Source organism: Podarcis tiliguerta (assembly GCF_965153285.1).
Source record: "Podarcis tiliguerta genome assembly, chromosome: 13".
Taxonomy (NCBI): domain Eukaryota; kingdom Metazoa; phylum Chordata; class Lepidosauria; order Squamata; family Lacertidae; genus Podarcis; species Podarcis tiliguerta.
This window is the reverse complement of record NC_139546.1, coordinates 25,122,242-25,149,025: the sequence shown is the minus strand read 5'-3', so window position 1 is coordinate 25,149,025 and position 26,784 is coordinate 25,122,242. Positions and strand designations below refer to the sequence as shown.

At 47.1% G+C, this 26,784-nt stretch overlaps 1 protein-coding gene across 1 annotated transcript in view; it reads left to right on the top strand.

Moving 5' to 3' along the window:
• Nucleotides 1-26,784, top strand: part of RARA (retinoic acid receptor alpha) — a 164,953-nt gene that overhangs the window by 34,473 nt on the left and 103,696 nt on the right. The window contains exon 2 of the mRNA XM_083408689.1: nucleotides 11,819-12,309. Coding sequence (XP_083264815.1) covers nucleotides 12,132-12,309 — 178 coding nt within the window. The 5' untranslated portion in view covers nucleotides 11,819-12,131. The remainder of the gene's footprint in view (nucleotides 1-11,818; nucleotides 12,310-26,784) is intronic.

Below are 26,784 nucleotides of genomic sequence, written 5' to 3'. Positions count from 1 at the left end.
GCAAGACTGAGCCCTGTGTGGTGAGCAAAACAGAAAAGTAGTTCTGTAGTGCAGTTTTGAAAGAGGAAGGGGAGATAGTTTTGTGGCATCTTGAAGTTCAGTACACTTATGGCATAAGCCTTCAATTCGTATCTGCTGTCCACTTCATCGGTTGTATGAAGTGGTGAGCCTGAGTTACAGGTGTATTTACACATGGGTTTTTGTTTGTTTTTTGCTGTGGGGTGGGAGGGTTGTGAACAATACAGAAAGCGAAAAGTCCTGGCAGTGATAACTAGAGATTGAAAGTTAACATTTCAAATAACTTATTTTATGCTTGTGTGTTGCGGTTCACACAGGTATCCTAAAGCATTCCATCATTTTATGTGGGATCTTTTGATTAATTAATTAATTTCTCTCTCCCCCTAAACGTCAAGTTTAGAAACACAACACTTGTACAGACACACAACCACACACTTCCTTCTGTGCACACAACCATCCTGGGTTACTTCATGCCTAGCTTAACATTTTTAATAAGGGATCTGGTTGGTATGCCTGCTGAATGGAGCGAGAGTAGGGGAGGCTTACAGACTTCACTTTTTTACCCCACTGGGGAAACTGAATCAAGCGAGCTTTCTCATGTGTGTGTGTGTGTGTGTGTGTGTGTGTGTCTGTCTGTCTGTCTGTCTGTCTGTCTGTCTTCCAGGCAGACGCCAACTTCCTCAGCCCTCTTGAGGTACCCAGCAAAGCCAGGTTCCCCTTCTTCTCATCCTTTTACCCTCCTGTGAGCCAGTTGTGAGAGCCATGTGCAGAGGCCTCGCTGGGTGGGGGTGGGCAGAAAATCCGGAGTGATTCATGCCCTATTCTCTCTCTCTCTCTCTCTCTCTCTCTCTCTCTCTCTCTCTTTCTCTCCCCCCCCCCCCCAAGAACATGACTATGACTCAAAGGTTGCCGCTCAAAATGCCACAGAACTGTGGGGCACATGCAATAGTGTGAACTCATTTTCCTGATCTACCAGCTCGTTTTTGCGTTTGGGCGTTGGTGTCCTCTACTCATAAACTCGTGGCATTGTGGCTGTGCATCTTTTACCTCTTTCACATTTTGGGTTGTGTGTGTGTGAGCCACGGGTGTGTTTCATTCTTGGGGCCCTTGGATCTGTGGCTCTTCCTCTTCTCCCCTCCCCACACACTGGCGACGGTCGCGTGTGAGCCCAACCCCAAGAGCAAGAAGGAAAACCGCAAAACTGCGACCACACATCAGATTTTCATCATACTTCCTGCCTTGTCCCCAGTTCACACTTAACGGGGAAGTGAGCGGCCAGGAAAAGGGGGGTGGGTATGGCGGCAAAGAGGATGGCACTGTCATAGCAACAAGTTTATAATAATTATTGCGGTGTTAGGCCTGCCTTATCTTTCTGCCAACTGAATACTCACTTGCCAAATGGCCTCTTCAGCTCCAACTTACATGGGTCCCAGGCTCACAGGCATTAGCGTCAGAACCCATTTATCCAGTGTAAAACAGAGGAAGTGGTGAGAGTGCTTTTGGGAGAGTGCAAAGTGCTTTACCACAGCAGCTGGATGCAGATGCGAAAGGCATGTTGGTTGGAAATCAACCTTAGTCAGGTTTTCAAGGTGTGAGAAAGTAATATCTCTTCCGCCCCACCGTTTACCAGAGGTTGAAGACTACCCCTTGATCTTAGTTTGCTGAAGTGGATTGAGGTTATCAACAACAACAACAATAACAACAACAACAACGTTATTATTTATACCCCACTCATTTGCTTGGGTTGCCCCAGCCACTCTGGGTGGCTTCCAACACATATAGACACTGCTTTTTTTCTGGGGGGATGCGGGGGTACGCATACCCCTAAACATTTTGTGAATCTAAGTTTGGCCTCATTGAGGGGCAATATTTCAATATGAGTAGGGAAATGAGAGTACCCTTAAACATTTTTTTAAGAAAAAAAGCACTGCATGTAGAACATAATAAAACATCAAACATTAAAAACATTCCTGTACCGAGCTGCTGTACAGGTATCTTCTAAAAGTTGTGTAGTTCTTTATCTCCTTGACATCTGATGGGAGGGTGTTCCACAGGGAGGGCTCCGCTGCCGAGAAGGGACCATGGTAGTTGCTAAAGGGGAAGACCCCAGGGCTCATGCTTGTCAGGCGTAAAAAGGCCCTGCAGAATCCTGGGAACTGTAGTTTGTTAAGGGTGCTGGGAGCTGTAGCTCTGTGTGGTCAGCACCCATCACAAGCAATGGTTCCCAGGATTAGCGGCGTAGCTGGCCGTTTGGGTGCCCAGGGTGGCGCCTGCACCCCGGGGTGGGGTGAGCCACCCATTGGGCAGAGCACGCTGCAAAGAGCCTCACTGCCACCTCCCCTCAGCTGTAGGACGGCGGAGGGAGAAGCAGTGGACAGGTACAAGCCCCATGCTGCTGTTTCTGGCAGCGCAGAGCCCCGAGCCACTGCGTCATTCCTAGAAGAGACACATGGCTCGGGTGCGCTGCAGGCCCCACGTTAAGTGCTGCCCCCCGCAGTGTGGCGCCCAGTGCCCCCCCGCCCACCTCTGCCCAGGATTTTCCGTGACTGTCAGAAAGGTGTAATCGTGCTTTAGATTTGTGGTGCAGCATGAGGCCCCCAGAGTCCTGCAAAAGAAAGAGAGGAGGAAGCAGCTGCTGTTGGTGGTGGTGGCACAAAGTGAGGAGCTGATATTGTGAGGGAAACGGATTCTCTGCATGTCAGATGTGCTCTCATAATCATTGCAGTTCATCCAGGGTTCTGATTGCTGGCATTGGCCAAAAAAGTTCTGGGGCTTGGCTCCTGTGCTGCTTAAGTACCAGAAAGCGAGCCAAGTGGCTTCAGGTTGAGATTGATGGGCCTTGTGCGGCTCGAGGTTATATTTTTGCTCTGTGGCCCTAGACCCTAACTTCACCTGGGCTGGTTATTTCTGTCCTCCCATAGGCCATCTTATCAGCCTCTGATAAGCACAGAATCCGGTGGATGTCATCCTTGGAACCAACCTCTCTGCCGGGTTATGAGGAGAAGTGAAACTGGGCAACGCTGGGAATCGAAATCAGCAACGGGGAAGTTGCGGGTGGGCACGCTCTGGTTGCAGGCCTGACAGGAAGTCCTTGGTTGGCGTCGTGTTTGGGGTGTGCCAGGGTGGGAGAGGGTGGCAGCTTGTTTGTCCGGCAGCTGCTTTCAGGGCTCACAGGCCTAGGGTATGTTCTGATGTCCCAGTGAGGGGGGTGTGTGTGTCTTAGAATTTATCCCTGCAGTTCTGAAGTGAACCTCTAACTTCCTGAGCACATGGTCTAGCTTTTACCCTAGTTATTACGAATGCTCCCAATATTTTTAGGCCGGATTTAGAAACAAAAACAAAAAAAATGACCCCCCTCTTAGCTTTTTAAAAGGCTTGCAGCTGAATCATAAACACACACTCTTGGAAGTCAGTCCTCGCTTGAGCTACAATCTCTGATCTTTTAGTTCTCTGCATGGTGATTAATATAAACTCACTGTCGCCACCATCGCCCCTCTTAAAACCTCCTCCCACCTTGCAGGCCTCTCCAGTCCCATATTGTCTGCTTTCCTGCTCCTTGGAAGTGCCACTGTCCCTTGTCAGGCATAGAATCTGACTGTGGGCCAGGCAGCCAGACCAGCTGCACTCTATTGACTTGAGGTTTATACTCTTTCATAGGCGCCACCTCCTTGGGGCCAAGGGGTCTTTGCCCCCCCTAAAATATTAGAGGGTGCTGCTCTACCGCCCCCCCCCCCAGTTGATGGGTATTGCATAATGGAGAAGGAGTCCTTTGGTATCCATGCAGCCTGAAAGTATCTAATAATTTCAAGTGTGCTGCTTTGGGTCTTTGTATGGTAGAAATCTAGTTAGTGGGACACCTCCCCGGTTATAATAATCATATTGGCAATGTGCAGCAGCAATGTGCACCAAGTCACCTCATTTGGTGCCCATGTTCCAGTAGCCCCTGCAATGTAGAAGGATTCACAGGTTCCCCTGCAGGTCTCCCCTTGAGGAAAAAAGATTTTTAAAATTGCTGGTTGTTGAAGTCACTCTTAAACATTTTGGAACAGAGATGAGTGCAATATGAAACCAATATTTGCCGGACTGGGAAGTAAATACCAACCATTTTGTCTTTGTGTTTTAATTCCCCTTGCTAGGCCAGCACCTGGGAACAAAAACACTGATTTCTCTTTATTTTCCCCCTTCCCTTTTCTTCTTTCTTTTCTTCTTTCCTCTTTGGGCATACACAAACCCCACAAGTGAATTATTGTATCCTTCATGCTTGGCTGCAGCTCTGCTCCCATTCTAGTCTCTCATCCATTACCAGGGTGGCAAAAGACTTCCACAGATAGACCTAGGCATTAAGCAGTCAAGCTATTGCCAGTAAGGGTGTGTGTGTGTGTATTTTTTTTTCAAGCAATACTTGCGAAAGCACCAGATTTTCCACATGCAGATCTGTCAGCTCCCTGTAGATTTGCTGTCTGGAGGATAAAAGCAGGTGGGGGAACCCCCTAAAACAATGGTGTCAAATTGCTTGTCCCCACTTGGCTGCGTCCATAATTTTTCACCAAAATGTTGGTTCCACCTGAATTCAAGGCTGGCATTTCTAAGTTCTAATTTCTATCTGATTTTTGAACCTTTGGAGACCTTCCTGTTTTTACAAGCAGAGGTTGGATGGGCCTTCTGTCATGGGTGCTTTTGTTGAGATTCCTACATTTCAGGGGGTTGAACTAGATGGCCCTTGTGTGGGGGGGGGGTCCCTCCCAACTCTACAATTCTATGGTTCTGCATATTTGGAACTTGACAAAAAAAGGGGCACACACTTGGACGACAGGAGCAATCATTCCCACTAGGAAAGACTAACTTGGGGCATGAACAGCCCTAGAAACATACAAGGTATGAGAGAAGGTGATTCTGACCACAATTTAGGCAATAGCAAATGAGTCAGCCGCTCTGCCCTACTGAGGGCCTGAGCTTCCTGGCCACGAAGCTGCTTTCTGCCACTTTTTTTTTGTGGAGAGTGCCAACAGGTACCTGATAAAGCCTTCAAACTTTACATATGACTCCCCTCTCCCACCTCTAAAACCATAGTAGTATGTCTGCAAGGGAAGTTTCCAAAGACTACGTAGGTATGACTCACCTGGAAACCACACGCACAGCAATGGAGCATGGGCGAATGTCTGGTTCTGTGATTCCGTCCCCTTTCACTTGGTGATGGGCAAGTTGCTAGTTCTTATGAGAGCAAAGGAAACCCGTGGGCAGTTTTCTGTAAAATTCTTAGAATCAGAAGGATGTGAGTCTTCAAATAGTGGCTGCTGTCTTGAAGGTAATACTACGCACTTACTTTCCTGTCTGTCTGCCCCTGCATACCCATGCCATTCATCATTTGTGGCATATGAATAGCCAGATAAAAAGGCAACCCACTCTCATCTCAGACCAGTTCACCAAAGCTTTCCCCACCAGCTTGTGCGGAGGAGACATTTCCTGCTCCTCGCAGGTGAGTATTTATTTAAAAGTCTGAGCCAAAGCATGGTAGAATGCCATGTAACGCAGATCCCAACCTCATGGACTCATTCCTTCCCTGTGATGGCTCTGAGGTCTCTATAGCCTCTTTTGTGACATTCTGCAAAGTCTTGTGCTTTGGGGAGGGAGAGAACAACTTAAGTATTTTGCACACCAGTGTGAAACAAAAATGAGAGTCACTGCGTTTGCCAAAATGATCCCAACTGCAGAATCTGGAGTTCCTGGGTTGAGAGGGGTGTAGGGGTGTGTGTGTGTAAGTGTGTGTAAAAATGAATAACTCCACTCCTCGGGAGTGTGAAAATCAAGGCACCCAGTAGCTCCTGGCATCTCAGAAAAATGAGCCCAACAGCTGGCATCTAGGTTGTGGGCAGAGGGCAGGAAGCAGGTTTTTCCTCCTCTTCAGAGGAACATAGAAAATGCTGTTAGCCCCTGCTGCATTCCTGCACTAATCTGTAGGCAAGGGCACCTGTATGCATTGTGGGTACAGCTAGCAGTGCTGGAATTGCCTCAACACCAAGCCACCACTCGTAGTTGGTTGCAACTGTGAAAACGTTGGTGCGAATATGATTTAATTTATTATGGCATAAGCTTCTGTGGACCAGAGTCTGCTTCATCAGATGAACAGAGTATTATTCTGGGATGGCAGGCACATATACACATGATGGAGGGGAGGAAGAGAGAGGTTGGGGAAGTGGAATGTAGGCAATCATTGGCATCCGTCTGTCTTGGGGGACAACAGAGGAGTGCACCTTTGGGGCTGTTGGAAGGTTGCAGTGTCTGCTGTGGCTGTAGAAACCGATGCTGGAGAAACATGTTTTGTTGCAGCTGGGGCAGATGAAGGTGTCCCGTTGTGCTGTTGCAGATGCACCATGCCGTTTCTTTTCTCTGTGCAACGACTTAAATATATGTAAAATGATTACCACCCACAAGGGCAGTGTTGATGGTAACGTAAACCCTCCTGGCATTGGTGAGAAATGGGGGCATTTATCTGGAGACCTGCACCTTTGCCAGGGTCCTAGGACAATGTCTTTGTCCTCGCTCACAAATTGTGGGGTGTGGATATTTATTTATCCAGAACACCTATAGACACATGCCACACGAACCTGCATGGGTTAAAGCATTCTTTGTGGCAGTTCTGACCACCCAGGCAGCCAGAAGTATGGCCACACTGTGCAACAATGGCGGAGAACCTGTGGCCCTCCAGCAGCTGTTGGGCTCCAGCTCTCACCATCCCTGCCCATGGTGCCATGCTGGCTGGGAGCTGCAGTCTCAACAGCTCCTCGAGAGCTAATGGCTGCCTGCCTCTGACCTGCAACCACATGGAAGCCAAAGGGAGCAGTGATGGTGGAGTAGCAATGTCAGGCTTACTGCTTGGGCAGAGGCCGCAGGCCGGTTGCCCATGCCATTTGAGCTGGCACATGGAAAGGTTTTTTAATTAAGCGGCTACCAGCATGTGGAATAGGGCAGTGCATTTCCAGCTTCTCAAAGGCATCGTGCCAATATCAACAACTTCATAGTGTGTCCCAGGAGCAGCAGTTTGGGAGTGGTGTATGCATGCATGCAGTATTTTGAGAGGAATGGTAAAAATATCTTAGGACAATTCATGATTAGGGAAGAGGGGGATATGCCCCCTCCCCCAGTGGTTGCTTCTATGGCATTGTGCCCCAACGAAGCGTCTTTGCAATTACTTGGGCCCTGTTGGGGTGTCTCCTTTCTTCCAGTTTGGCCCGCAATCCGCTTTCTAGTGCCAGGCGAAAGACACACTGCAGCCAACTCTCCTGCTTGGCCAAAGGGAGGAAAAGCCTGTCTTGCAGCAGCCCTCCTGCCCCAGGCCAAAATGTAAACCTTTGACGTCCTGGGAAAGGGGAGAGTTACTCTTATGGAAACAGTTCTTGTCATTTCCAATGTGTGATCCAACCCCATCCCCCTTTAACTGGGAGTACAATCCTACACACCCCTTGGAACGTCTTCATTCACCTAATGAATGATTTTGATTTTTTCCCCACCAACTCTTCTGCAAAATGTTTAATTTCTCCCTTCCTTTTATAGACATAAAAGTGTAAGGCTGTTGTCATGCTGCAGTTTGTGTGGCTGCCAATAGGGGGCCGCACCAAGTCCAGCGCAACAACAGAATGGCAGGCAGGTGAGCAAGCAAGCAAGCAAACAAGCGGGGAGGGGGGTAGACTGCCCAAGCAAGCTGCTCAGCAGAAGGGGAAGCACTTTGGAAGGGCTGTGGGAATAAGTGAAGGGAGTGGGTGAAGTGTAAAGGGAGTCAAGTATAAACGGAGGAGGGGTTGACAAAGGGGGTGGATAGGTAGGTGTGGTTGGCGAATAGAGGGAGCAGAGGTGGCAACCCCTAGCTTATGATAGCATTGGGACACTTACAAACGATCTCACTTTCAATACGGTCCGTGCCTGTGCACGTTTTGCGACTGGTGTGATACTTCATTTTCAATCAGTGCATGTCCTGTAATTTCCTGCTGGAGCCTTGTAACTTTTTATACCACAGGTGTTTTGGTTTCTTTTTTCCCTCCCACTTTTATTGCGCTGTAACGCAAGAACGCCCCTCCAGACGGCAATAATGTAGTAATACTGAGAAAGCATCGTGGAAGAATTAAGAAAGTGGAGCCCAGTCTTAATCCACCTGTAATGCACTCTTGCTGTGTCAGTGACATGTTGCAAAAGACACTCAAATAAAAAACCCAGACTGGAATGTCCCTTGGTGGGTGAATTTTGTTTTTTGTTTAGTTAATTTTTAATTGAGATTTTTCAACATAAGATGCAGTTAAAGCTGAACTAATCTAAAGAGAGAGAAGAAACCAATAAAATTAAAAATAAGAAAGGAAGCAAAGAGAGAAAGACAGAGAGACTGTGTATATACAGTGGTACCTTGGTTCTCGAACTTAATCCATTCCGAGAGTTCGTTCGACTCCTGAAATGGTTTGAAAACCAAGGCGCAGCTTCCGATTGGCTGCAGGAGCGTCCTGTACTCAATCGGAAGCTGCGTCAGACATTTGGCTTCTGAAAAACGTTTGCAAACCGCAAACACTTACTTCCAGGTGTGCTGCGTTTGGGAGCTGATCTGTTCGGGAACCAAGCTGTTTGAGTACCGTGGTACCACTGTAATGCCAAAATCTCTATCACAATTATATCTTAACCCTTGTTCCACACACCGAAGAGTGAACCCTCCCAGCTCTCACCTGGGAGCTTCCCCCTCTTCCCTCAGCCCCATCCCTGAGGGAGCCCCTCTGGCCTGCCGCTCATGCAAATTTCTCCATCCTCTGCCCTTCACCTGCCTGTGTGTATCTTCATTTATCCCCAAATATCAATCTTCAAAAACCAAAACATACATGTAAATAGAGTTAACAGAGAGCTAGCGTTAAAAGTCACATAAAAAGCAAGACTAGGAGAGAAACGAAATTAAAACGTCAGCCTTGCGATTCTCTGTCTGCCAGTTATGTACATAACAATTATTCAAAATATTTAAAGTATGCACTCCAGAGGGAGATTCTAGCTGGATTAATAAATGTCCTTAGTGGGCAAATTTGTGTTGGGATTGTACTTGGGACCGTGCAGACGGTGTGAGGTGTGGCTGCCTCTAGCAGAGCTCTTTTGGTACAGCAGAGTTGGGAACTGGGCAAACCCCAGATCCATGGGGCCACAATCTGTTGGGAACTTCTCCTGCATAAGCACCGTTGACATTAACGGGGGCCATGCAAGATCTCCTGTTCGTTTCAGTGGATCCCGAGAAGGAGAACTTCCCAGCGGGGCATGCTAAAAATAAATGGCAAGTCTGACCACTGGAAACGACGGGAGCTGTCAGAAGGCCCATTGCAACAAACATGGCAACTGCAAATGGCCATTGACATGATGGGTCTTGACTGAAATAAAGGCAAGCTTTAAATAAACCAAGGAATTGATTGCTTTTCTGGTGCGTGGTGCGTTGCCATTTCATATTTTCTGCCTCTGGCACCAGAATGTTGTGGTCCTGCCCCAATGGGGTGTGTATATACATAACAAAATATTAAGTGTGCAGCAGCATGATAGAGTATGGCTAGGGCAGAGAGGACCCCCCCCCCCTTCTATTCAAAGTCTTCCATAGGAATCGGCTTCCTCCATCTGCTTCCTTGGGGAGGGGGGGAAGGTAGGAGACCTTTTATTTTGTTTTTCATTAATCAGCATTTCCCTTAGTGGTCTGCACTCCATTCTCTCTCCCCCCCCCCCTTTTCCCGGTGATTTATGGTTCGGCAGGGGCAGCAGGTAGCCAAACCTCCCGACCTCCAACTCATTTGTCTGGAGGGGCTGGGCCACCTGTCACCTCCTGTCAAGGGAGAGCAATAAATGGTCTCCTGTGGTAATTACCCACGGAGGGGAGGGGTGGAGATTGGGTGTTGGTGGTAGCCGGGGCTGGCTGGGCGGCGGAGACCAAGGAGGAACGGCACCCAAGCTTTGGGGTGCAGGAAGAGAGTCGTCTGTGTGTGGTGCCCGAGACTGGGGTGCGAAGATCTCTGCCCTCTTCTGGATTTCCCTCTCAGATTTGGCCAGAGCTGTGGTCCTGTTGCTCTTCTGCACCCCCTCCCCATTCCACCTGTCCCCTCTTGGATGGAATGACAGAATGAAAGGGGTCTTCTTTCTCCTGGCGTGTCTGTGAGGTCGCCTTGCTTCTGCAGACGTTGTCAGGGGGGAAGTTCCTGCCTGGGCGGAACAGCAGAGAATAGCAGGGCATGGTGACTGAAAGCTCTCCTCTCAGTGCCAGTTTACAGCGCGTTGTCTAACACTTCTCTTAGTCCTATAGAATTCAGTGAGGGTAGGCTGCTGCCATGTAAAGTCAACGGCAGCATGTATACAGTGGTACCTCGGGTTACAGACGCTTCAGGTTACATGCTTCAGGTTACAGACTCCGCTAACCCAGAAATAGTACCTCGGGTTAAGAACTTTGCTTCAGGATGAGAACAGAAATTGTGCGGCGGCAGCGGTAGACCCCATTAGCTAAAGTGGTACCTCAGGTTAAGAACAGTTTCAGATTAAGAATGGACCTCCAGAACGAATTAAGTTCTTAACCTGAGGTACCACTGTATTGAGAGAGAGTGTGTGATTATTATTCTGGATCAAGACAGGGGAAAAGCAGAGCAGAGCAGAGCAGAGAGATACCAAAAAGGCAAATCTGATGTATCAACAAAAATAGCAGCGGGGCTTAAGTTAGACTTAAACACTCGGGCCCCTTAAATTTTATTTATTTTGCACTTAGCGGCATAAGGGGTGTGTGTATAGGAACATCAGAAGCTATCTTTTACTGAGTCACACCAGTCAATTGCTTAATATTGTCCACACTGACAGTCTCTCTCGTGTGTATGTGTGTGTCACCCCAAATATTTCTACAAGTAATGTAACATAGGGTCTATTTTATAGAATCATAGAGTTCGAAGAGGTTCTGTTATGGTTTGTGCCTCAAGTCCTATCTATCTGTCTATCTATCTATCATCTATCTATCATCTATCTATCTCTATCTATCTATCTATCTATCTATCTATCTATCTACCTATCTATCATCATCTAGCTAGCTAGCTAGCTATCCATACTTAAAAGTTTTTAGAAACAAATTCACATGTGTTGTCTTAATTAAAATGCATGGATTAACTGTTTGCCAGACAACATCTGAACCAATGTAGTATCTTAACAGCAGCTAATCATGAAGGCTGTGTACTGCCTCCAGTATTGGGGGAAACAGTTGGGAGGGCTACAGCACTCATGCCCTGCTTGGGGGCTGATGGGCCACTGTGGGTCTGGATGCTGTCCAAGATGGGTCTTTGGATTGGATACCTTCCAAATCATGATGAACTGCAACTCCCATCAGTCCCAACAAGCATTGCCAGTGGTTAGGCCGAGTGATGGGAGCTTTGGTCCAGCAGATATCTAGAGGGCTCCAGAATCTGATCTACAGGGAAATGCAATTCAAGATACTTAGAATTGGGTTGCCTTGCATTTATCTTTGAAGTAAAGCAAGAAGGTGATCCCTAGCTGGTGCAAAAAAGGGGGGAAAGGGATGGTTCTGGGGTACCATTTCTGCATAATTGCCAGAGGTTCCCACCAGTGTGGCGCAATGTTGGACTAGGACCTGGGAGAGCAGGGTTCAAATCGCCACACGGCCATGAAGCTGACCTTGGGCCAGTCACCATCTCTCAGCCTAGCCTACCTCACATGGTTCTTGTGGAAGAAAAGGTAGTTTGTAAATGTAATAAACACGAACATACATGCAACGCCTATGCCTTGCTCACTTTTCACCCTTCTGTGTTTACAGCTCCGGCTCTGACTTGGGAGTGGACCTGTTTGCCTTCCCCTACATGCCCGCTTTGGAGGGCCTGACTCAAGAGGGAACTGCAGGAGATCACCTTTGAATCCTCGGCGCTTGCTCCTTCTTGCCTGAGCGGTCAACCTGCGGACGGAAGGTGCTGCGTGCCCCTGCCTGGCCCCTTGGAAAGGGGAGGCTGCCTTGACGCCGAACTGAGTCGTTGGCGGTCCTGGATGAATAAGGCTTCGATGGCGATTGCTCCCTACTCAGCCCCTATGTGAATCCCTCTGCCCAAGGATCAGTCCTGCGGAGTGTACCAGCCATGGCGAGCAACAGCAGCTCCTGCTCCACGCCGGGGAGCGGGCATCTCAACAGCTACCCCGTCCCACACTATGCATTCTTCTTTCCACACATGATCGGGGGCCTTTCGCCTCCAGGAGCTCTGCCAGGGATGCAACACCAGCTGCCGGTCAGCGGGTACAGCACGCCATCACCAGCCAGTAAGTACCCTACGGTCAAGAGTCAGGGGCTGGTGGGCGCAATATGTGCAATGAGAGAGATGGATTCACTTGGCGCAAAGGCAACAGGTTTAGAGCAGCCGGGGGGGGGGCAGTTTTGAAAGCTGCCATGCTGCTTTTCGCAGAATGCACCTTTCTTTCCCTGTCTTAGTTTGGGGGGGGGTTGGGGAAAAGCTGGCTCTGTGAGTTTTCTAGGAGGGACAGCTTTAATTTTGGGATGGGGGTGGTGAAGTAAACTTATGCCACGCTTGCATCACCAACATGCACACACATGGGCTGTGCATGCAGAAGGTCCCAGGTTCCATTCGCCAGCATCTCCAGGCAAGATTGACAGGTGTCAGGGTGATGTGAGAAGAGCTGCCTTTCAGAGTAGGCAATACTAGCTTAGATGGGCAAATAGTCTGACTGATATAAACCAGTGAAACTTCGCACTCTCTGGCCTCCAGAGCACTTTGGCTACTTTTTTTAAAGATTGTTCATTATTCTGGGGTGAGTACAGCATGAGGAAGACAACCAAGAGTAGATCTGTAGCTGAAGAAACGTGTGTTTCTTTAAAACTTTTTAAAAGGGAAGTGGATAGCCCACTTGGCATGTTAGGAGAGAGGCAAGGTCAATTCCAGTATTCAACTTACCGGAATGTCAGTCTTCGCAAGGGTAGTCTGTGTGCTGCCCTCCAAATGTTGCGGACTACAACTCCCATCGTCCCTGATCATTGGCAGTGCTGGCCAGGTTTGATGGAAGTTGTAGTTCTCTATTATTTGGAAGGCCAGAAGTCTATAGTGCAGGTTACAAAACAGAGTGCATGCCGTGTCTTATCTTAAACACTTATTTTTACTCTTCGTAGAATGGTCTCTTCTTGGCCATTTCTTTTGGTTGGTTGTAGCGTTCTTCCCCTTCATCCAGAGACTCCGTGAAGTTGTGTCTTGATGCTGCCAGGCCTCTACTAAATTTGGCATGAAAACATAAGGCTAATTTTTTGAAGCTTGGCGCACTTTCTAGCTTTTGAAAAGAGAACGCTTAACATTCTGGAGTTCTAATCTCTCCCCCCGCCCCGCCCGCCCCGGCTTTAATGTTTACCTAAAAATTGAGATTATAACAGTTGAGCTGTTTCAACATTCGGAAATTAAATAACAGCAAACTTTGCCAACTTGTCCATAAAATCCACAGTCACGTGACTTGACACACGCCCAGGCTCTTCCAACACGTTCAGGAATTTTTTATTTTGACTGTGAAGCGTGTTTGATACTCCATTAAGTTTTGAAAACAAAGTTCTTTGGGCTTCTATCCAAGTTTCAGCACCGAGATACAATAATTGATGTATTATATGCATATGAATATTTGGGCAGGCAGCCCTGCTAAACATCTCGACACTCCCATGATTACATATCTATTTATTACATTTTGCACCCCACCTTTCCTACAAGGAATGTGAACCGATGTTGTGAACTGACAAGAGCCCTTCCAGGTAGGTTAGACTGAGAGTCAGTGACTCGCCAAGTGAGCTTCATAGCTGAGAGAGGGTTTGACCTTGGGTTCCTCGGCCTAAACTAGTGCTATAAGACAGTGGTTCCCAATTAGTGGTCCGTGGACCCCGGGGGGGGGGTGTCTGTGTAACCCACCCAGGGGGTTCTGTGGCACATACCCATCAACTGTATGGGGCATCTCATTTTGGAGGCGCTCCAAAATGTGTAAGATTGTGGTGTCCAAAAACCTACATTTTGGGGTGCCATGGTCTCTTGTGGGTCACATGATTTGCACGGGATGCTTGTCCAAAAGGACCTGCCGTCAACTGTTGCACGACAACTAGATGCTTTCAAGATGGTTTCCCCCTGTACGTAAGTTAACAGGTGAAAGAAAGCCAGATTTGAATTTGGGGTTGTTGTTCTCCACTCTTAGATACTGCTTGCTCCTGGGCTACATATGGAATCCCGAAAACCTGCTACCTTTTATATGGTTTTTCTTTTAAAAACAACAACAAATTCAAATTACTGCACAAAGATAATCCCAAGATCCATACCAAGGCAAACTCAATTCTGAGATCAGTAAATATTGTGCTTGGTAAGAAACTCCCCCCCCCCCCCCCCTATTCACTTTCTGGTTGCAGAATTCATACTGTTGAGCGTCATGGAGAGAATAAAAGACATGCAGACTTGGAAGCCCTCTTTCCTGACTCCTGGAAATATTGCTTGGGGATGCATTCATCCTGTCCCCAGTGCCTTAAATTTCAAGTGGCATTGTTTCTGTCTCCTATCTTCTGAAGCCCTTAAAACTTAACACTGAATTTCTTGGGAGACGTTGGCTGCTCCTCTCAATACCACGCCTCTCACCTGTGCAGTAAAATTATGGACTACACCTCAGAAAAGGGGTGCAGAGCAGGCTTGAGCTCTCCTAGATTGGCTTTGTGGGGTGATAGTGTTGTCAACCCCACCCCGGGACAACCAGGCGAAACGTGCTTGCTTTCTATGTCCTCGCAATTGACTGCACCATCTTGCTTGCTGTGTGTGTTAGACACAGTGCTCTGCTGCGGAAGGAGGAGTTGGGGGTGATCTGAGCAAAAGTGTGGAGGGAGACGGGGATGGAAATGAGGTCGAGAGTGAAGTCTTGAACTTGATTCGTTTACCATTCTATAATATTAACAAATGGTGTCTTTTTCAATCTATTTTTTTTTTAAATAAAAAAAGATCCCTTTAAAATTTAGCTTTTCATTTAATGTTGGGTTGCCTACCAGGTTCAGTGCTCTTGCGCCCAATTCAAGGCTGACAACTTAATCCTCAAATCGCTATCCTTGAACACGGAAAACTCAAGTCAGCCCTACAAAAACGTTGGAGCTGTGAAAATATTTCTGCTCTCTGCGTAATTGCTTCCTTCTGTCTGATTGCTGTTTTCCCTTGTCTCATCCCCCCCCCACCCCCAACTTGTCCCTATAACCATCAGAACTAGAAACTTAGATCTCATGCAAGTGTCATGGGAATTATATATATTGTGTGCCCCTGAGCTCTACACCTGTTTTTCTTAACATGGCCGAACGCCCAGTAGACTAGCACCTCCCTCTCCCTCCCTCCAATCCAAATAGGAGGTAATAGATTTCTTTGGGATCCTTCCATGAAGACTTGTGAATTACTGAGCTTTGAGATATCCTTGAGCACAGCATGTGGGTTGAAAACTACTAACAAAACATCTCTTCCCTTCAGTATGATGGTGCACCCACTGAACCTCCCCACCCACCCCTTCCAGCCCCCCCAGATTTTGGCACATGCTGCATCTCTCTCAATAGAACTGGTGATGCAACTTGGGAGAAGCTGTAGAGCCCGAGGGCAAGGAACATCGTTTTGCAACTAGGCAGGAAATTAAAAAAAACAGGAGTTGAGTGAGCTGCTGCTTTGCCCGCAAATCAAGAGGCAATGAAGGAGCCCCCCCCCCCAGTCTTTGTATGCTTTGAGGCAGCTCCTGAGCTCTGCTCTTGACTCTTGTATCCCCTTCCATATTTTTTCTATCAAACGTTGTGTGGTTCAAACAATGCAGTGGTTCCCTAGAATTCCTTTGATTGGGGAATCGCTACTCTTAGCATCTTGGATGAAGAAAATGCTTCTAATCCATTTTTGAAGAAGAAAAGTGTGATATTTAGCCAATAACTAAAGCCATTTTTGTTTGCATTTTGGAGGGGTGGGGTTTAGTGCTCCACAAGGTTCTCTGAAATTTTCTGTGATCCTTCCAAGTTCTTGGACCCATTTCCTTGTACATTTGTTGCTCCAAAACTCATTTTTAGCATTAGTAAACTAAAAAAAAATTACACAGCACGAGGCTTCACGTTGTTTCTTGTTCATCCTCATAGCAAACCTGTGAATGGGAGGAGACAGTGGTGGTTCCAATTTACAGATGGAGAAAGATTACGTGCCCAGTGCCACTGCAGGTTTATAGGAGAGGCTGGTGTTTGTGTCCCCAACAATCCATTTTTCAGTATATACAGGGAGGTTGTGAATAACCTTAGCTACGAAACGCTGCAGATTTTGCAGGAAGGAAAGCAGAATCTGTAAACTTTATAAGTTTTTTTATTTGCTTACTTTAAATACTCTCTGCTACTCATTATGGGATGGAGCAAGGAACTACGGTATGTGGGATATTGAATTTCAAATTCCTGATGCATGGAAATCTTGCTCAGCCGCCACCGCCCCCCCCCCAAAAAAAAACTGTTACCAGGCATCACCTACACCTTTCCAAGCTTATCTTTGCTGTCTTAGGGACTAGAAACATCTATTTTTAAAAAGAAAAAGCTGTCGTCACTAGGAGTGAAACTTCATGTTTTTGCAGACACTAGGCTTTAAAAAAAACCCAACCACAACTTTCTAAGCAGTATAAAGTTCAAGGCAAGCTTTGTATGGTTGATTTCCTCTGGAGGGGAGCCAGGATGTACTGTGAGCACGTTTGGTGTTCTTGTAAAAATGTTGATTGCAGGCTCCGAAGGAATCTTAAGGATGTGCCCAATGCAGAATTGTTGCAAGCCAAGCATCCTACAATCTCAGAGCAAACTTCACTTGTTTCTTTCAAGCTCTGCAAGCCAGTTGTCCTTATTTTTAAATACTACTATTTTAATCAATATTTTAAGTATGTATTTATTTAAAGCACTTTAAATACTGCCATTAAATTATAAATTTCCAGGGCGGTTTATAATAGATCTTCTAAGACACAATAGAACATCAATCAATATACCGTCCATCAACAGTAAAACAGTGTCAGCAAAATAAGAGATTCATCAGAGGTTGACAGCAGGGGGGAGTGAAATGGTCTTTCCTGTATCTAGCTTGAGCTTTGTTTACATTGGCAGGAGTCTTCCCCAGCCCTAGCCAGGGGTGCTACGGATTAAACCCTTGTATCTTTTGCAAGCAACTGCAAGCAACTGCAGTCGCTGCAACCTGCTGCCTTAAAGACATTAAAGACTAGAAGCCAGCTGAACATTCCTAGGGGGACAGTTCAATAAGGAGTCCCTCCGCAACTGCAAAATCCCTCTTCCCCCACTGCTCTCCACCTCAATTGAGACAGTAGAGGTACCTGGAGGAGGACCTCTCAGGAACAACTTGGTGTCTGCGCAGCTTATTCCATATGGCTAGACAAGACATATTGCAAGGGTATTTTAGCATCCTTGTAGAAATTAGCCTCCTTGTTTGCTGACTCTTAAGGCCAGCCAATATTCTGCCTGCAATATGGGAATGACGCTTCCCTTCCTTTATAAGGTTGCTGCAAGGATTTACTGACTGACTAACGCAGTTGACGTGTTTTGAACATTTAAACTACTATATATAAATGGTAAGAATTCAGTTGTGGTGTTGGCGTGTGTTTGGCGCGTACTGTCTGCTTTGGAGACGGAGGCTTATATATATTGCAGTGATCCTGGGCATGTATAAGAAAACTCTGCATGTCTTCTGCATGCAAACGCACCCATCTTGTGCATACCCCTTTGTGGCAAAGCTCTGTGCTTTTAGTCTTCCCCAGTGGGTCATTCATGTTTGTTGGAGGAAAAGATAAAAGGGTGCGCTTGGGGACATTGTGGGGGTGGGAGGCTACATATTCCTTGTGAACCCCACCAGGAAGAATAAAAGGAGAAATCCAGTGTTAATCATGCTTATTGTAGGGGCACATCAGCATCTCTATGCTGAATAGTACCTTCCAACAGCTTTTGCCCCTGGAAATCTGCATTTCCCAGAGGAGCACAGGCCGGCTTCATTTTAGAGCTAGGCTTCATTTTAGAGCTAGGAAGGGAAGTGTGTTTTGGCATGTCTTGCTTACGGATTTTGGGGGGTCCTTTACTATCTGCGTCCATGGCAGCAAGTGGTACAGCATTAAAACTGTCAACACATTCGCAAAGCTAAGCAGGGTCCAGTGTGGTTTTGAATTGGATGGGGAACCTCGTGTTGAGATTCCTGCATTGCAGGGGGTGGGACTAGATGACCCTCTGGATCCCTTCCAACTCTACAGTTCTTTGACGAATCTCTTGCTGGTCGTTTATTTTTTCTCCCCTTCCTGTTGTTGTTGGGTTGGTGTTGGTGTTGTGTTTTGCTATGCCCTGTGGGGTGAGAGGCCCAAATGGCATATCTCCCTGTTCTACAGGATGGGAAGCATGGAGGAGCCTGTATTTTGGATAACCTTGGAAGAATAGCTTGAATAGAATCCATTCCTCCTCCTCCTCCTCCTCCTCCTCCTCCTCCTCCCCCACCTCCTTTTTAACATTTCTCTTTCATTCCCTCTTACTTTTCTCTATCTCCTCCCCTCTCCACTTTCCAGGCAAGAGAGCCCTTTTTATAAATAACTTGAATAACAGGAAACAAAGGTTTAAAAGGAATAAACAAACCTCTTGACATATGCTGAGGCCAAGGAGGCGCAGTTTGGGAGGGGGCTGTTTGGTGGGGGCTGCATAGTTCAAGTGAGAGCCTGTGTTGATCACTCACCTCTGTTGCCCTCAGTTTGAGGGTCAAGATCCTTTGGTTCTGTTTCAGCAATTTGCGTGTGGAGTTGGGAAGGCGAGTAGAATAAGGAGATGGCCTCCTAGGTTTCACTTATCCTCATCCATGGGTGCTTTTTCTGTTTTTGATGTTGAATTTTAGTCTGTCCAGTTTGCGGATGGAGTAAGATTTCAGGTCTGCTTGGCGAGCTATGGGACCAAGAAAATTAGCGTGTTTGTGTTTTTGTGTATGTTTAAAAACTCAGCTTTCGCTTAAGTGTTTTGTTTCAAGCACAAGTGCAATTGAAAAATAAACAAAGGCACTGACAAAATAGCCTCGATGACAGTAATAGAGTTTAAAACGTTGAAACTAAAAGCAAAATAATCGTCAGGACAACATCCATGTCAAACCGTATACATTAAAGCAAACTGTAGACCCAGATTGATTTAGTTAACGGAACAGCAAGCACACAGACCGAGAAGGCCAAATCTCAAAATTGGTTAAAGTGCTTTATCACAAAAACAAAAAAAAACCCCTGCTAAATGCAGGTTGTTCTCTGCTTTCCAGGTTGCTACCTATAAAGACCTCTGGCATGGTCAATTAAGAAGTGAATTCACATTCCGTTTTTTAAGTGCATCCCTATGATATTTAAGCATGCACTTGAAAACGTAAAGTGTGACTGTCAAGTGTGGATAAATGTGGGTTTTCAAAACCTCATGTGTTATGTGCATTCTCTTCTTGAGGAAATGCAGCCAACACTTATATCTCTGTTGACTGAATCCCGAATTTGGGTTTCTATTCATTCTGTGGGAAATGCTACGTTCTTCTAACCTCATCCACAAGTCTGCTTGCCCTGCCTCTTTCCCTCAGGGAAACCCAGTGTTTACCACTGAATTGGATCAAATGTCAATCAGGTTTTCTCCAGGTTTATGTTTGCTCTGATTTAGCAAGAAGAAACGGGTTTTCCAGAGAGGGAGGGTGGCAGGGCAAAGGCAAAACCGCTCTGGTGGATGGCTAGAAAGCACGGGGCAAGCGGAAGGCGCCCCTGACCCTGCACAGGAGAAGCGGAAGAGCCCTTTCTTGGTCACAGCTGATACTTAAACCCGTTTGCTCTGGTATGAGGTATGGAAGCTAGTAGCTTCTCAGTTCTCTTGGCCGTCTGCTTCCCTCTAGCCCACCTTAGTTTGGACTTTATAGTAGAAGCTACAGACCTACCAAGCAGCTTTTAGGACTGTATCCCAGGGAGAGCCATGTTCAATGAATGAGGAGGCCCAGAGTGGGTGGGTGTGAAATATATTGGCTGATGTGGGTACCCCTAAGTTGGACTGCCTGGGACTTGCGCCATTGGATCTGGGACTCCTGCTGATTCCCAGGGGTTATTTCATCCTGTGTGCAGCAGGACGCCTTGAGAACATGAGCTTCTGCATGTTCTAGGGCTTGGCACTGAACTTTGATGTATCCTGGCTGTGGTTGGTTTTGAGAGGGTTTTTTTACAAAGAGGCAGTGCCTTAATCTGCATATTCTCATTAGAACACATTGCATAGAATTCATGTAGTGCTGGTTCTCAAGTACAATGTGCAACAGGCAAGGGCTCAGATTCTGGAGGACTGTTGAAGCAGCATTAGCCTCTAAGCACTAAATAGCCTCAGGAATTCAGTGCATAACTTTGGGAAAACAGTTCTTAAATTAAGTCCAGTGTGCTGCAGAAGGCCACGATTCACATGCTTCCTAGCTGCTCCCTTTCACCCCGCAAATGCCATTAGACTCCCCTCCTCCCAGCCTGGAATCTCAGGTCAGGGAATTCTCTCTGAATCCTGGCTCCCTGCCCTTCTCTCCACCTACTTGCCTGCTCTGTCTAGCACATTCTTAGCATTTGCTCAGTGGGGCAAAGTTCACCCACCTCAGCTTTCCCAGAGCTGACAAGACTGGTTCCTTTTGCCTCAAGGCTCCAAGTTGCCCTGGCATGGTGCCCACTTCTTCTGGGGCCCAAGATGTACTTGGGGGTGTTTTCGCATGTGCAGTTTCACAACCGAGAGGTTGCACAAATAACATCTTCTACCATGGAAATAGCAATGACTGGTTTAACTAGGTGACATGAAGACACTTTGCACATGCTTAGAGGCTCTGCTTTCTATCTCCATCCCCATCATCACTGAGATCCAGCTCCAAGGGCCTTCTGGCAGTTCCCTCATTGCAAGTACAGTAGTACCTCCAGTTATGTAACCCTCTGGTTACGTAAACTTCAGGATGTGAAAGCGGCAAACCCGGAAGTATTTGACCGGGTTTCACTGCGCGTGCATGCACAGAAGCGGTCCTCAGGTTGCGGAAACCTCGGGATCCAACCGGACCTCCGGAACGGATTCCATCCGCAACCAGTGGTACCACTGTAGTGAGGTTACAGGGAACGAGGCAGAGGGCCTTCTCGGTAGTGGCACCTACCCTGTGGAACGCCTTCCCATAAAATGTTGAGTTAAGTAACTATACAACATTTAGAAGACAACTGAAGGCAGTCCTGTATAGGGAAGCTTTTAGTGTTTAATGCTTTATGATGTTTTTATATATGCTGGAAGCCATCCAGAATGGCTGAGGCAACCTAGTCGGATGGACAGGGTACAAATAATCAAACTGTTGTTGTTGTTGTTTCAGAGCCTTGACGTTAAAAATTGGGTTGCAGGTGGTCTTTATAGCTGCTGCTCCTCCTTTCTTCTTCTTCTTCTTCTTCTTCTTCTTCTTCTTCTTCTTCTTCTTCTTCTCCTCTTCCCTTCCTCCCTCCCTTCCTTCCTCCAACAGGTGTGCATTTGAGTTTTGAGGAGCCCTAAATTTCTATACCACTTCCCTCTAATCTCTGAGGGGAATGGTTAATATCTGAGCTTTCTGTCCGGTCATTTTGGTCTTCTCATGTCTTCTTCCACAGACTCACTGGTGGAGTCATGAGGTGCTGTCAGTTCAAATCTCAATAGAAACCAGGGCTTCCTCCCAGAACCTCTTATGGATGCCGATGCCCACCTTTAAATGGATGAAGTAACCGTTTAGAAAGCAGGATAGGATCGGGTGCAGTAGAATGTCAGTTCAAAAAATGTCCCTTTCCGCATTTAGGTCATGTCCCCAATAGTTGGGCACCTGAGCAGGGCCAACCCAAAATATTTTTCCACCTGAGGGTGAAGGGCAAGATGTGTCCTCCTGCTCCCAACCCATGCACAGAAGCTGCCAATCTGGACCTTTCATGAGCAGTGGGGACTGGGCAGCATCTTCCAGGGAAATAGCTGGGGGAAGGGTTGAAGGGGACATCTGCCACTGCTCTCCCCCCCCCCCCCGCAAAAAAACCCCAGCATCTGTTGCTTGAGGTAGTTGCCCTGCTTCCTAATAGTAAGCAAGAAATCCTAGTGAGACCTAGGTAAAAGTAAAGGTAAAGGGACCCCTGACCATTAGGTCCAGTCATGATCGACTCTGGGGTTGCAGCGCTCATCTTGCTTTATTGGTCGAGGGAGCCGGCGTACAGCTTCCGGGTCATGTGGCCAGCATGACTAAGCCGCTTCTGGTGAACCAGAGCAGTGCACAAAAACGCCATTTAACTTCCCGCCAGAGTGGTACCTATTTATCTACTTGCACTTTGATGTGCTTTTGAACGGGAGCTCACCCCGTCACGGGGATTCGAACTGCCGACCTTCTGATCGGCAAGTCCTAGGCTCTGTGGTTTAACCCACAGTGCCACCCTCGTCCCTTAAGGTGAGACCTACCCCCACCCTTTATCAGGCGCACCTAGGCCTCTCCTGCCTAATGGTGAGGGATGCAAATCCAAACACTGCTTATGCCGCAATAAAGTATTTTGTTTGTTTACATCTCTTCCCATCCTGTTAATGTCCCCCCCACCTCCAAATCATTCTTGGAATCTGGAATCGGCCTGTTTTACAAAACAGTCTGCACACACACACAATTTTACACACAAAAATTGTGTAAACTCCCTTCCATCTAAGGGAGCTGCTGCATTCTGTGTCACGTAGGAAGTAGCTTTCCCTAACTTGTGTTTGCGGCTTGCCATGGAAGAAGGTGGGGTTTTTTTGGTGGGGTGGAAGATAGTAGGGGAAAGTATATGTAATTTCAGTGCAACACCTGATGCAGGCCTTGCGCCCCCCCCCTTGCCCGTTCCAAACTGCCTTTATTTGATAATTGCAGTGTTTATGCCTCTGCCACATTAACAGCCCGGCTGGATCCAGTTAATACGGATGTAGTGAAGCAGGCCTTGTTTTAATTAACAGCGAATAAGGCACAATAGCAGGTAGGGGTGGTGGTTGGGGGGGGGGAGGAAAAAGTCTGGTTTAGCTGGGTGTGGTCACTGGCAGCTAGAAAGATGTGAGACAGTGGGGCATGGAAGAAGAGGTTTATCACTTCTGGTAAACAGAGGAGGAAGTCCTTGCAGGACTCCAGCCAGGGCAAAGCAGTGGGCAACCTCACAACAAGCACAAGGGCGAAATGTGGTTGGGTAAGTGAAGCGGGAGCTTTCCGCCCTATTTTGCAGACTTGGTTTTGTGTAATTTTCATCAATGGCTGCATGAAAGAATGGAAGATAGAACTTACTGCGCCCTGCCCATTTTAGTAACCAAATTGCAGCAGCCCCCCTCCCCAAACTTCTGCCTCAGGCCCTGCATTATGAGTGGCAGGATGTTCTGCCACTGGACTAGGCTCGCGTTATCCATTTAACATGGATAAGAAAATAGGGCTTTCTCCACCCACCCACCCACCCACCCACCCTGTTTTGTCCAAAAGGCCAGCATCGCTAAGAATTGGCAAAGAAGCGCTGGGTTTAAAGGAAGAATTTCTAGTTTGGGGAGTAGTTCAGCAATGGAAGAGGCTGATCCTTTCCCTCAGAAACAATAGGTTTTTGTTTTAGGGCATTGGTTTTTAGGGGAAGGGGATGAGGCACCTTTCTATCCCAGGACTTCTGTTTGGTTTCCTAGGTTCTGTCCTCTTACTTTGAGGCCAGGGTACTGGGAGGAGTCTGATGGTTAGTGCAGGTTACAGGTAGGTAGCCGTGTTGGTTTGTCATAGTTGAAACAAACAAACAAAAAAAATTCCTTCCAGTAGCACCTTAGAGACTAACTAAATTAGTTATTGGTATGAGCTTTCGTGTGCATGCACACTTCTTCAGACAGGACAGTGCTGGGCACTTTCTGTGTTGAGGTCCAGGAAAGCTGGACTTTCAGATTAGGGCGAGTGTGTGTGGAATAAATGGTTCCACACACACTCGCCCTAATCTGAAAGTCCAGCTTTCTTGGACTTCAACACAGAAAGTGCCCAGCACTTATAGGGTTTTGGGGTGGAAGAGGATGGAGACTAGAGGTTGGTGCCTTTGAGAAGGGACAGTAGGATCCCAGAGCTTGTGCCTATAGGCCTCTGCCGGAATCTGGACCTGGTAGTATCTCTTTCTCTTAAAAAACAACAACAGAAGGGAACCCTCTCTTGTTCTAACTGCTTTTGGTCCTGATGCAGCACGTGTGTGCACAGAAATGCACCCCCCCCCCTCTGCTCTCATAAATTGCCACGTCTAGTTCCCCAGGCCCCCCTCTCTTCCCCTCCCCCGCCCCCAAATTCCCTTACATACACTCCCTCTGCTTCTACCAAATTTGGCCTTTGATGCAAACTTCTGGGGTCATGGCTTGAACCATAGAGCTGATTAAAAGCACATGGGCTTTATGATGTCTCCTCTCCCACCTCACAAAAATTCCTCAGAGTGATTTCTTCCTCCTCCTCCACATTGTGATTAGCCCGATCCTGTTTTCACCAAAGCACCCCTTTCTTCCACCCGCCACCCCACCCCCCTGCCGCCACCGCCCATATTAAAGTCTCCTTCATGACCCAGAGCTATGCATTGGTTCTCTCCCTCTCCACCCCCACCCCAACACTTCACCAGTGGGGGCCCTCCTTGCATTCTGTTACTTGATATATTTTTCCGCTGGGTCCTCTTTCCCCCTACCTACCCCCCCCCCCCCATGAGGGCAAAGAAAAACTTCCAAGCAGTATGGAGACACTGGCTAAATTCTAAGAAAAAGCACTGCACCTCCTCCCTGTTTTTTAAGCCTTGCACCCTTTCCCATGGCTAGGCCCTCTGCCCATGCTCAAATTGCTTTAAATGTAAATTTGAATCCTGCCCCCAAATTCAGGCAAGCAAAAAGCCATTTTTCATAGGAAGGTGATTGGGCCTCCCTTCATTTCCTTATTAAATGAGTGGAAATAATGTCCAGGGTCGGGACCGTGATGAAGGTCCAGCAAAAACAAAAGAGAGACGCCAGAGAAACACACAACAGAAGAATTAAAGAAGATGGGAGGGGTGGGTGGAGAAGCTTTAAAAAAAATGCAATATAGAAATCTGGCATCTAGCAATCCAACCGAGTTTTGGACTGAAAGTCTTTGGGAATTAGCAAAACCCAGAAGAGGTATAAGCAATATGTGGGCTTTTTATTTTTATTTTATTTATTTATTTTTAGGAAAAGCTTATATAAGAGGCCCGTCATTCCACAGCATTTTAATATGTACAAGCAGTATGTGGGACATGACATGCTATCTGTGAGTGTATGTCAGTGGAATGGATTGCATGTAAAGGAAAATAAAGGTGGTTTCTCAGTTGCTTTAAAACAGGTGTTGTCAACCTTTCTGGAGTGTGTGGGGTATTAGGGGATGGGTATTACCTCTGGTGGGGGACACGCTGTCTTCCTTCTGGTCCTCACCCTGCACTTAGTTCTCATCTGTGACCCCTAGAAGATATCACCATGCAACAGTGACCAGGTGAGGGTAGTAGACAATGGTTCCCAAACCCTTGGTGAATTGGGACTTGCCCCTTCATGCAAAGATAGGTTCCGGCGGATTGAGCAGACAAGACCAATAGTGGGTCCAATGGTCAAGAAGGCAGTTTCTGTACATGCTGTAGAGGGAAGTGAGAGGCAGATGGGGGCTTGTCCTCCTGGGGAGGGAGCCCATCTGGGAGAAGGAAAACTCTCATCCTAAACCTCCACTGCCTTGTGAGAAAGGCGTTGGGAGTAAACATCTCTGGGACGTCTTTGGGAGAACAAACCCTGCACAAATCAAGAGTGGAATCGCTTGTACGCCTCCTTCCTGCAACTCCTGCAGCCAAGCTGGTGCCAAACATACCACTCGGCTTTCCTTTTGGACATTTTCTAGGGAGAAAAAGGTAACCATCTTCACACACACCTGCCACGACGGATGCCAGAAGAAGACCTCAGAGGCCGTGTGATGCCCGTGGGCACTCTTTTGACTCAGACCCCATTGTCACAAACTGAAGATGGGGTGGTAGATCTGTTCCTTAATTGTAACAGGCAGTAATTAATTGTGCAGTAGAATGTTCTCCATACAAAACCATTCCCTATGCCTATAAAAGTGAGCTGGAATCCTTTTACTGACACCATAGTTTCCTATGCACAAGGTTTTGCTTTGCTTGTGTTTGTATTTAGGAACATTCAACCATGCAAGCCTGCTTACCTGCAGTCTGCAATGCCGCAGTCCAGAAATGGGATTATTTTTGAGGGAGGTTCTGCCTCCCTCTATTTCCAGACAGGAGGGGTGGGCATAGAAAAGGCACTTTATTGTTTCTTCACGTGTTCTGGGCCAGCCCCCCCATGCTAAAAAACAACAACCTTATACTGTCTGCATATTACCTCAGCTTTTGTTGGTGCATGCTATGCAGCAGAATATATGTGTTGCATCATCAAATATGTAGGGAAATGCCATGATAAGGAGCCCCGGGGTCTGGTTTTTTGGCCCTGTAGCTTTCTACCACGAGACATTTGCATACAGATGCATTTAAATCAAAGTTATTAAAATGGTCTGGTCAGGTTCTTTTTCTCTCTAAAGAGCTGTAATGGGTTGTTGTTCTTTTTTAATCTCATCCTTCCTCCAAGGAGCTCAGAAAGTTGGCATAGGTGGTTCTTGTCCCCTGCCTCTCGTATCCTCACAACATCCCTGTGAGATTTAGAGAGGTTTGGGGAATTAGAGTACGTTAAGCTGTGTGGTA